This window comes from Babylonia areolata, chromosome 5, assembly GCF_041734735.1.
Source record: "Babylonia areolata isolate BAREFJ2019XMU chromosome 5, ASM4173473v1, whole genome shotgun sequence".
Classification (NCBI taxonomy): Eukaryota; Metazoa; Mollusca; class Gastropoda; order Neogastropoda; family Buccinidae; genus Babylonia; species Babylonia areolata.
Window position 1 is genome coordinate 43,633,138 of NC_134880.1, and position 12,500 is coordinate 43,645,637.

Below are 12,500 nucleotides of genomic sequence, written 5' to 3' on the forward strand. Positions count from 1 at the left end.
TTAAAGGGGTGGGGTGGGGTGGGGTGGGGGCATGGGGTATAACTAACATGCTATTACATTTAACAGAAACAATTCAATAATAATAATTTAAATAATCAGAAACCATTAACACAATTCTGAAGTGCATTAAAGGAATGTAGAAATAGGGCTATGAACTAATGCCTGTGAAAGTTCGATATTAGTGTGTGTGTGTGTGTGTGTGTGTGTGTGTGTGTGTGTGTGTGTGTGTGTGTTCGTCTTCAGTTTAACGTCTTTCCACTTGAAGTGATATTAGTGTGTGCGTGCGTGCGTGCGTGCGTGCGTGCGTGCGTGTGTGTGTGTGTGTGTGTGTGTGTGTGTGTGTGTGTGTGTGTGTGAGAGAGAGAAAATCAGCGTGTACATGCTTTGACTATGTGCATGGGAAAGTAAATAAACACAACAAAAATGGATGCAGCAGCAACAACAGCACCATCACCACCACCACCACCACCCGAACTCTTTCTCTTATCTGCATATACCTCCCTCTCCAGCTGAACACTATCACTCGTTCCCGGCAGTGTTACATGGTTTAGATAGACATACAACTTCACCACAGAAGAAGAAGAAGAAGAAGAAAGACGAGGAGGAAGGGAAGGAGGAAGAGGGGAAGAAGAAGAAGAAGGAGGAGGAGGAGGAGCAGCAGCAGGAGGAGGAAGAGAGAAGAAGAAGAAGAAAGAGGAGCAGGAGGAAGAGAAGAAGAAGAAGAAAGAGGAGCATGAGGAAGAGAAGAAGAAGAAGAAGGAGGAGGAGGGGGAAGAGAAGAAGAAGAAGAAAGAGGAACATGAGGAAGAGAAGAAGAAGAAGGCGGATGAGGAGGAAGAGAAGAAGAAGAAGAAAGAGGAACATGAGGAAGAGAAGAAGAAGAAGGCGGAGGAGGAGGAAGAGGAGAAGAAGAAGAAAGAGGAGCAGGAGGAAGAGAAGAAGAAGAAGAAAGAGGGGCAGGCGGAAGAGTAGCAGAAGAAGAAAGAGGGGCAGGAGGAAGAGAAGAAGAAGAAGAAAGAGGGGCAGGAGGAAGAGAAGAAGAAGAAGACTGAAACAGAATCAAGAAACACGTCACCCACATTCCGCTGGTAAACAAAACAAACAAACAACCAATCAAAGAAAAGCAGGTAGCTGTCACGTGACCGACCCCCCCATCACTCACGTTCCCTGGTCTAGGGTCCGGCACCTCATCCTCCGGAATAGGCAGCCAATTGGATTTTTTCGTCTCCTGCCCCTTGAAAGGGCCCCAGAAGGCCTTGTTCATGTCGTTGACACTGAAGGCACAGATGGCGGAAGCCGTCAAGCCGTTGCTGCAAGAGAAGGAAGATCAAGACAATTATTATCATTGTCCATAAAATGGTGATAGTCTTGGGGTATTTTAGTTTCACACACAGCCAATAAACAGGTAAAAAAAAGAAAGAAGAAAGAAAGAATGACTGAGTCAATTACTAAATAACCAAACAGATATAAATAAGAGCAAAAAGAAAAAAAACCCAAACAAACAAACAATAAAAAAAACAACTACCAAGAAAACACACAAAAAAACAAAAACCCCAAGAAAAACAAAACAATAAATCAATAAAGAAATACATAAATGAATAGACAAATAGACGAAATAAATAAAGAAGAACCCCCGCCCCCCTACCCCCCAATAAACAAACAAATAACCATCCCAACATAACCAAGCAAACAAACAGATGAATAAATCAACAACATTTGAATATACCATACAAAGGAATGAAAGAAGAAACAACAACAACAACAACAACAAACAAAACACTGAAAACAAAAGAACTAATCCGGTTGGTAGGCACTTGAAATTGGGAACAGGCGAAACTGGCGGGAATAGGCAAATGGAGATGACAGCGACAGAGCATGCGGTAACAAGACTTACATGTTGGTAGTGAAGAGACCGTAGAACGTGTCTCCAATCAGACTCACGTCCTCTGCACGATTGAGACACAATCATTCAGAATGAAGTCAATGCCTTGCAGTTTGCACATCAATTTTTTTGTTTTTGCCAGTCATTAACTCTGTTAGCTTGCCTGTGTGCCTGTGTCTGTCTGAGTTGCCTGTCAGTCTTTCTGTGTTTTATTTATTTATTTGTATTTGTTTTTGGTTTTTTTTTTTTTTTTTTTTGCTCCTCCCCTCTCCATGTCTCTCACTGTCTGTTAGTCAAATTTCGTTTCGTTTCAATTCTGTCAAAGTGTTTTCCCGAATCAAACACGCAAACTCTGAGCACTCGGACACGAAGATGATGCCTGATATACTGTATGTCTATCAATCTGTCCGTCTGTCTCTGTTTCTTTCCGGGTCTCGGTCTGTCTGTCTGTTTCTGTGTCTTTGGCATGGTTTTTGCTATATCATCTACCTGTGTTGTGGTGTGTCACTTAATATATGTGTGTGTATATACATAGATACAGATATATATATATATATATATATATATATATATATATAATGTGTGTGTGTGTGTGCGTGAATGCCAAAGTGTCAATCTGGGTGCCGGTGTGAACAAAAAAAAACAACAACCGTCTTTTCATCAAGCTTGTATGCACACGTGCGTCTACCACGTCTAAGCTGTGCTCAGCTCACACAGGCGTCAGCGCATGCTACACGCGTGAGAATCCCACGGCATGTCAAACTAAACGCACGTGTGATGCTGCCTGAAGGTTATGTCTGTCTGCGCAACTGAGTGTGAGAGGGCGCACATGTGCAAAGGCCCACAACTCCCAAACGTTCACCTGATGGAAGAGCTGAAAGCCGTGTCGGCAAACCGAATGAAAACAAACAACGCTTTTCGCGTCAAGTGAGTGAGTGAGATGATTGCTTAGTTATTGGCAAAGCTTGTGAGGGTGTGAGTTGATCCATTTGTTGAGCAAGTTAATAAGTGAGTGAGTGAGTGGGTAGCCATAGTTTGCCAAAATAAGTCCTCATTTAACATGATAAAAAAAACTTCGTCGTCCAAGTCATTCAGTGAGACATTTACAAAATTATGAGAATGAGAGAACTATTTACAGAAAATAACAAACAGAGAGGCCAGGAGATGAAAAGATTAACAAATAGTAAAGAGTGGTAACTCTCTCCATTCACAAGGTACACAACTTCAAGTCAGTGCTGCTTACGCTACCTTCTTCTTCTGCGTTCACTCGTATGCACACGAGTGGGCTTTTACGCGTATGACCGTTTTTACCCCGCCATGTAGGCAGCCATACTCCGTTTTCGGGGGTGTGCATGCTGTGTATGTTCTTGTTTCCATAACCCACCGAACGCTGACATGGATTACAGGATCTTTAACGTGCGTATTTGATCGTCTGCTTGCATATACACACGAAAGGGGTTCAGGCACTAGCATGTCTGCACATATGTTGACCTGGGAGATCGTAAAAATCTCCACCCTTTACCCACCAGGCGCCGTCACCGTGATTCGAACCCGGGACCCCCAGATTGACAGTCCAACGCTTTAACCACTCGGCTATTGCGCCTGTCGCTTACGCTACCACTTCTGGGTTTGTTCCAATGTACCTTTTATTTACCTGTGTGCTAGCCGAATCGGTAGCGTAAGCAGCACTGACTTGAAGTTGTGTACCTTGTGAATGGAGAGAGTCACCACTCTTTACTATTTGTTAATATTTACAGAAAATAGTTATGCTTAGTTTGATAGGTATTCAGTCAGTGGTCAGTTGGCTAGAGTCTGGTCACTGAGGCCAGCTTTGATTTAAAAACCGAGTTCCAACTGAAGGCTGACTCACGGATCTCATCGAAGTAGTACGGGTATTCCCCGGGGATGGAACAGTTGAGGCGTGCCTTCACAAACGACGTCCACACGTTGCGGAGAATGTGTCTCCCTCCCTGGTCGTTCTGAAAATATCGATAAATAAATAAATACACACACAAATAAATACACACCCTGAATGAAAAAAAACAACAAAACCCCCCCACACCAACAACAAGAAGTACGTAAATAATAAATAAATGAAATAAACAAAATAAGTAAATAAAAAGACACAGAAATGAATGAATAAATGAATAAACATTAATCTAAAAAACTGTCAATGGCAATATAGGCGATCATATCTTAACATGGAACTATGTACATAAATAGATTATGAATGAATCAATAAATGAATATGAATCTAAAAAATATTAACGACAAAATAGGCGATTGTACTTAACATAGAACTATGTAGATGTTAATAAACACACACACACACACACACACACACGCGCGCGCGCGCGCGCACATACACTCGCACACACACACACATAACCACACACAACACAACACAACAACACCTCTCCCCCCCCCACCCACACACACGCGCGCGCGAACGGGGGAGACTTTCATCCAAACGGACAGCCACCAAGAAAATTACGAGAAATCCAATCGAATATTCAATAAACGACCCGCGAAAAATTCCGTGAATTATGAATCACGGCCCTGGGCTCTCATAGAAAGGAGGGGTGCGGAGGGAGAGGGGGGGGTGGGAGGGAGGGTGCGGCGCAAGAGAAAAGAAGAGAAATCACAGGAGAAAACTGGGCAAATTAAATCATGACCAGACTCATTTCATACCCAACAACCAACGTCAGGGGTGTCGCGGATCTGATTAGCAACAAAGGCACGTGCATTATGCATGACAATGGAACCTCTGCCTGTCGGCCCGGGAATTTTGTGTGTGTGTGTGTGTGTGTGCGTGTGTGTGTGTGTGTCTGTGTGTGTGTGTGTGTGTGTGTGTGTGTGTGTGTGTGTGCGTGTGTGTGTGTGTGTGTGTGCGTGTGTGTGCGTGTGTGTGTGTGTGTGTGTGTGTGCGTGTGTGTGTGTGTGCGTGTGTGTGTGTGTGTGTGTGTGCGTGTGTGTGTGTGTGTGTGTGTGTGTGTGTGTGTGTGTGTGTGTGTGTGTGTGTGCGTGTGTGTGTGTGCGTGTGAGTGTGTGAAAAATGGAACTGGTTTGTCAGTGTGGTCAGCAAATTCCTTATTTTCAAGGGGGGTGGAGGAGGGGTGAGTGGCCAGTTTGCGTTCAATTGGATTTCTTTCTTTCTGCTTTTTATAAACTTTTGTTCGAGCTCTCTCTCTCAAGAATAAGATGTAGTCTTACGGTTCAGAACGGTGCCAGAGTGGATGAGGGGGATGGCAATGTGTGATGTCTGTTGTCTTGTGTTCAGACTGTGGGCCAAGTGGTAAGGTAGACACTGGACGATATCGTTGATAGAATGGATGGTCGAGTAATGGTGTTTTTGTCTTTTTGTTTTGTTTTTGTTTTTGTTTCTGTTTCTTCTTTTCTTTTCTTTTTTTTAATGTTTGTTGCTTCCTTATTGTAAGGATGTTGTTTTTCGAAAAAAGCTGTTTTGTTTTGTTTTGATGGATTAAGCAGAGTGTGGTATGGTACTTGTGGTGACATAAGAATTAATCTCCTATCACCCCCTTGTCAATAGACCTATGCAGGTAATGACAATAAAATATCAAAGCGTCAAAGCGTCAAAGCGTCAAAGCGTCTCTCTCTCTCTCTCTCTCTCTCTCTCTCTCTCTCTCTCTCTCTAGCTGTAAAACGCTATTTGCCAATAAAAAATTTGTCTTGTCTTGTCTCTCTCTCTATGTGTCTGTCTGTCTGTCTGACTCTCTCTGTGCGTGTGTGTAGTGAGTGTGAGTGTGTAGTGTGTGTGTGCGTGCGTGTGTGCGAGGACGCAGAGCCTTCTCCGGCGCTGGGGGATGCCGGGCAGCCTCACCTTGCAGACACGGACGACCCTGGAGTAGATCTTCTTGCCGCAATTGGTGTACTCCAGGGCCACCTCTCGGAAGAAGAAGTACACGTGCCCATCCAGGTCAAAGGACCCCACGAACTGCGGCTCTGGAAATACATAAATAAATAAATGAATAAATAGATAAATAAATAAATGGACAGAAACATGACATACGCTCATGGTTTAATCCTAGGAGAGATCAAGAGAGAGAGAGAGAGAGAGAGAGAGAGAGAGAGAGAGAGAGAGAGAGAGAGAGAGAGAATGAATGAATCTTTATTTTCCAACGGTGAAGATATTAGCACTTTGGCCTACTTACACATCTTCTCCGTTGTTCTAAGAGACACACAAACATGTACGCATATAAATGTTGTTATACTGAATACTTAATACATGTATAATGTACGAGTATAACACAGCGTCAAACTGAGAGACACAACATCGCTCACACCTGTACTGAACGGAAGCGAGTAACACACACACGCACGCACACACACACACACACACACACACACACACACACACACACACACACAGAGGGAAGAAGAACAACAGATTGTTTTAAACGCGAATTTTCATCATGCAAGAAACGATCAACGACCAAGAGGAGGTCTCACTGGAAACAATATCATGTGCATTTGCAAGCTGTTGCTTTTTCAGCCTTTTTCGTTCGTTCACTCAGTTTCTTTTCCGATCAGTCGGCTAGGCCTAGCTACACGTTGTCAACAAATCACAACTTCCGGCGACTGGTTTGCATGTCGAGTGACGGCTCTTACTAGATTATCAGAAGGAAAAAAGATTGAAAATCAAGTAAATGTTTATGATTTTGTTTGCGATTGATTCTGGAACGTTCCTTGGATGATGATAATTATTAAAACATTTCGCGGGAAACAAACAAACAAAAACAACTGATCTTACGCCCCTGTCAGTCCTTGGATACAAACATTTTTTATGGTTAATTTGAACCAGGCAACTATTTTGAATCAGTTCGGTGACGGGCGCAATAGCCGAGTGGTTAAAGCGTTGGATTGTCAATCTGAGGGTCCCGGGTTCGAATCACGGTGACTGCGCCTGGTGGGTAAAGGGTGGAGATTTTTACGATCTCCCAGGTCAACATATGTGCAGACCTGCTAGTGCCTGAACCCCCTTCGTGTGTATATACAAGCAGAAGATCAAATACGCACGTTAAAGACCCTGTAATCCATGTCAGCGTTCGGTGGGTTATGGAAACAAGAACATACCCAGCATGCACACCCTCGAAAACGGAGTATGGCTGCCTACTTGGCGGGGTAAAAACGGTCATACACATAAAATCCCACTCGTGTGCATACGAGTGAACGCAGAAGAAGAAGAAGAAGAATCAGTTCGGTGCTTCACACACACACACACACACACACACACAAACCACTCCACTCTTCCCTCAATCTTCCCAACCACCACCCCCACTCTCCCGCGACACACAAATCCTCCTACCCCCGTCACCCCTATCCCACACTACAGCTCTCTGTGTCATCCTCCCCCCCCCCTCCACGACCACACACTCTCCCCTTCCCTCCCCAACCCTCTCACCTCCTTTCCCCCTAACGCCCCACCTTCCCCCCACCACACCATCCTCTCCCCCCCTATCCACTCCTATCCTGCTCCCACACCCACACACACACACTGACCGTTGAGCCACTTGGAGCGGTCCCGGAGTGTGCGGACGAAGCGGACCTCGAGGGAGTGGTTGGCGTGGTACAGGTTGGGCCTGAGGATCAGGGGGTCCGCCTTGATGAAGTCCGTCACGCCGCCCGCGTATAGCGCCGGGATCCCGCCAGGGTTGCCGTGCTCTGCGAGACAGTGGGCAGTATTCATCACAGCACGGCACAGCACAGCACAGCACAGCACAGTATAATACAGTACAGCACAGCACAGCACAGTACAGTACAGTACAGTACAGTACAGCACAGCAAAGCACAGTACAGCACAACACAGTACAGGACAGCACAGCACAGTACAGCAACGCACAGCACAGCACAGTACAGTGCAGCACAACACAGCACAGTACAGCACAACACAGTACAGCACAATACAGTACAGCACAGCACAGTACAGCACAACACAGTACAGCACAACACAGTACAATTCAGCACAGCACAGTACAGCAACGTACAGCACAGCACAACACAGCACAGCACAGCACAGTACAGCACAGCACAACACAGTACAATACAGTACAGCACAGCACAGTACAGCAACGAACAGCACAGTACAATACAGCACACCACAACACGTGTGGCGTATAGATATATGCAAGGTTGCATACATACACACATACGTACATACATACATACATGCAAGGAGAAAGAGATGGAGAGAGGGAGAGGGGGAGAGAGAGGGTGAGAAGGAATGGGAGAGAGAAAGGAAATTGAGAGAGAGGGAGAGAGAGTGGGGGATGGAGGGAGGAAAGAAAAGCTGAGGGAGAGAGAGACAGAGAGACAGAAGAAAGCAAGACTGGCGGCAGTGTTGTCAGCAGGGTTATAACACACACACACACACACACACACACACACACACACATACACACATGCACACACACAAACACACACACACACACACAGACACACATACATACATGCATACACACACACACAAACACACACACACACACATACATGCACACACACCCACACACGCACACACACACACACATACACACACACACACACACACACACACACACACATACATACACACAGACAGACAGTTACACACACACACACACTGACCAACGAGAGTGGCCGTGGTGTTGTCAGCAGGGTCATACGGACAGATGCCCACAGCGTCCTCAGAGTCCTCCACCAGAACGTGGAACCGACGGTTCTCCAGCTGCCATCACCATGGTTACCATGACGAGTATAATGATTATGACGACGACGACAACAACAACAAACCTTTATGCATACACTCTATGTTATAAATGTATCCACAAATCTGCCCCTTCCTATCTTTGTGGCTGCCTTCACCTCCACACTCCATCTCGCTCTCTGCGATCGGCTTCGGATCCACTCTGATCACGCATTCGCAGATTCAAACACTCCACTGTTGGCCGCCGTTCTTTCCCTGTCTCTGGACCTTGCATTTGGAATGAACTCCCTCTTTCGCTTCGTCAATTCTCCACACTCAGCTCTTTCAAGTATGGCCTTAAAACCCACCTCTTCCCCAAGATAACTTCCCTTCCCTGCCTCTTCCCTGTCTTCAGTTTCTCCAGTTTTTGTGTGAATGACTGGTGTGAAAGCGCTTTGATTTGTCTCTGCACAAGATTCAGCGCTATATAATATTATTATTATCATAGTTATTACCATATTATTATTATCATCTTTAAAAAAATCATTATCATTATTATTTACATGAATGTATGAATTTCGTTTCCAACAATGACCATCAGAACAGCAGAGGAGGCAACTGCTGTCCAAAACTATCTGGGCTAATGAATTCGATCATAGTGGAGAGTGTCTTGCCCGAGTTACATCCCCACTCTCTCGGCTAGAGGGATTTAGGACAGTCGGCGTTGGGATGGTTCTCAAAGGCCACCTATCACCCCAAGGATGTGGCACTAAAAGCCAGTGCAATGGTGTCTAGTAGTTTGAGAGTAGTAGTCCTTCACAAAAGACGAAGTTGAAAATGACTTCACATTGCAATGGAGAAATCATTGAGTCTGTTGTTGGCCCAACTACTGTTAGCTTGAGCCAATCTGTGATATTTTAGGAGCGTTGGGTAAACATACATGCATCAAGAACATCAAGACCAAAACAAGCAGGTGCAACCATAATCAGACGGGTAAACACAGACACAGACACACACAGACACACACATACACACACACGCACACACACACTCTCACACACATACACACTCTCAAACACACACACACAAACACACACGTACACAAACACACTCTCTCTCTCAGACACACACACACTCTCAAACACACACTCTCTCAAACACACACACACACACACACACACACACACACACACACACACACACACAAAGATATTCAAAATTCGAATAACACAGGAAATATTCCCAGTCAGGTGATGCTAACAGATGATGAATATATACAAACAAAATTAGGAACATTTGTTTATGAATGTTGCTGCAATTTACTGCATTAACTGATTGATTAATTGTGTGTTTTTCATTCATTCATTTATTTACCATTGCATTTGTGTCTTATAAACCTTACGGTTTCATGACAATACAATCTATTCTATTCAATTCTATTCACACACACACACACACACACACACACACACACACACACACACACACACACAGAGCATCCCATGTCCCTCCCTCACTCACCCTCAGCTGATAGGCAACAGGGCGGTAGGCCCCAGTGCCACACATGTAGAACGAGTTGGGTACACTGCTGTTCCGGACCAGCACGCGTATGTTGTTCTGACAGTCCGGGTACTGCAAATACACGTTAAGTCATGGTTAACTCACTCAGTACGCTGTTAACGTCGTCTCTTTCGCCGTTCGTATGGAGAGAGTTAAAACCATCACCCGTATGTTGTTCTGAGAATCCGGGTACTGCAAATACACGTTAAGTCACGGTTAAAACCAACACCCGTATGTTGTTCTGAGAGCCCGGGTACTCTATATACATGTTAAGTCATGGTTAAAACCAACACTGACAGTCCGGGTACTGTAAGCACACAAGTCAAGGTTAAAACCAACACCCGTATGTTGTTCTGAGAATCTGGGTACTGTAAATACACAAGTCAAGGTTAAAACCAACACCCGCATGTTGTTCTGAGAATCTGGGTACTGTAAATACACAAGTCAAGGTTAAAACCAACACCCGTATGTTGTTCTGAGAATCTGGGTACTGTAAAATAATACAGAAGTCAAGGTTAAAACCAACACCCGCATGTTGTTCTGAGAATCTGGGTACTGTAAATACACAAGTCAAGGTTAAAACCAACACCCGCATGTTGTTCTGAGAATCTGGGTACTGTAAATACACAAGTCAAGGTTAAAACCAACACCCGTATGTTGTTCTGAGAATCTGGGTACTGTAAAATAATACACAAGTCAAGGTTAAAACCAACACCTGTATGTTGCTCTGACAGTCCAGGTACTGCAAACAAACGAGTCAAGCCATGGTTAAAACTAACACCCGTTTGTTGTTCCGGGTACTGCAACAACACAAGTCAAGACAAGACAAGACAAGAAGGAAAAGACAAGACAAGACAGAACAACACAGGACAGGACAAGACAGGACAGGACAAGACAGGAGAGGAGAGGACAGGACAGGACAGGACAGGACAAGATAGGACAGGACAGGACAGGACAGGACAGGACAGGACAAGACAGGACAGGACAAGACAAGACAAGACAGGACAGGACAAGACAAGACAGGACAAGGCAAGACAAGACATGGCAAGGCAAGACAAGGTTCATTCCAGGACAGACCCCATGCGGGTTGCATCGGAAACAAAACCGAGGGGACCAAACAAAACATGGCAGACACACAGAAAGAAACAGGAAAGAATGGCTCTCAGATACCGTCAAAAAAGGCACGCGTACATACGCAAACACATACGCGCACGCGCGCGCACACACACACACACGCACACGCACACACAGAGATACGAGCACACGCGCGCGCACGCACATACATGCACGCAATGTGGAGAGCCGTCTGTCATATCGTCTTTTTTGTTTTGTAAAATTTCATTTAGTTTCGTTCCTCCCCCCCCTCTCTCTCCCTCTCCCTCTCTCTTTTCTCTCCCTCCCTCTACCCCCCCCCCTGTCCCTCTCTTTCACCCTCCCTCCACCCTCTTTCTTTCTTTCTTTTCTATTAAAAATTTCAGTCTTTGGCAATGATATGAGGCATTGCTCAATAGCTCACATCTATTTTTTGTCTGGCAAAAAAAAAATTCGCTTCGTTTCGTTAACCCCCCTTCCACCGCCCCCCCTCTCTTCCTCCCTCTCTGCCTCCCCACACTCTGTTTCTCTCCCTGTCCCTCCCTCCCTAATCCTGTCCCTCTCTCCCTCCACCCCCCCTCTCTCTCCTTTCTTCTCTTTCTTTCCCCCTTTCTGCACCCCCCTCTCCCTCCTCTCTCTAATCCTGTCCCTCTCTCATTCATCCCTCTCTCTCTTTTCTTCTCTTTCTTCCTCCCTCTCTCCCACCCTCTCTCTCTCTCTCTCTCCCTGTCCCTCCCTCCCTAACCCTCTTCCTCTCTCCCTCCTTCCCCTCTCTCTTCCCTCCCCTTCTCTCTCCCTCTCCCTAACACTGTCCCTCTCTCCCTCCACACCCCCTCTCTCTCTCTCGTTTCTTCTCTTTCTTCCTCCCTCTCTGCACTCCTCTCTCTCTCCCTAACCCTGTCCCTCTCTCCATCCACCCCCTCTCTCCTTTCTTCTCTTTCTTCCCTCCCTCTCTGCACCCCCCTCTCTCACCCACTCTCCTAACCCTGTCCCTCTCTCCCTCCACCCCCCCTCTCTCTCTCCTTTCTTCACTTTCTTCTTCCCTCTCTGCACACTCTCTACTCCCCCCTCTCTCTCATTCTCCCTGTCCCTCCCTCCCTAACCCTGTCCCTCTCTCCCACCCCCCCCCTCTCTCTCTCCTTTCTTCACTTTCTTCTTCCCTCTCTGCACACTCCCCCCCCTCTCTCTCATTCTCCCTGTCCCTCCCTCCCTCACCCTGTCCCTCCCTCCCTCACCCTGTCCCTCTCTCCCTCCAGGCCCCCCCCTCTCTTTTCTTCACTTTCTTCT

At 45.8% G+C, this 12,500-nt stretch overlaps 1 protein-coding gene across 1 annotated transcript in view; it reads right to left on the minus strand.

Moving 5' to 3' along the window:
• LOC143282489 (semaphorin-2A-like) overlaps positions 1-12,500 on the minus strand; it is a 129,740-nt gene that overhangs the window by 15,861 nt on the left and 101,379 nt on the right. The window contains exons 6-12 of the mRNA XM_076588151.1: positions 10,083-10,193; positions 8,504-8,603; positions 7,403-7,564; positions 5,724-5,845; positions 3,753-3,861; positions 1,895-1,946; positions 1,163-1,310 (exon numbers count right to left, since the gene is read on the minus strand). Coding sequence (XP_076444266.1) covers positions 1,163-1,310; positions 1,895-1,946; positions 3,753-3,861; positions 5,724-5,845; positions 7,403-7,564; positions 8,504-8,603; positions 10,083-10,193 — 804 coding nt within the window. The remainder of the gene's footprint in view (positions 1-1,162; positions 1,311-1,894; positions 1,947-3,752; positions 3,862-5,723; positions 5,846-7,402; positions 7,565-8,503; positions 8,604-10,082; positions 10,194-12,500) is intronic.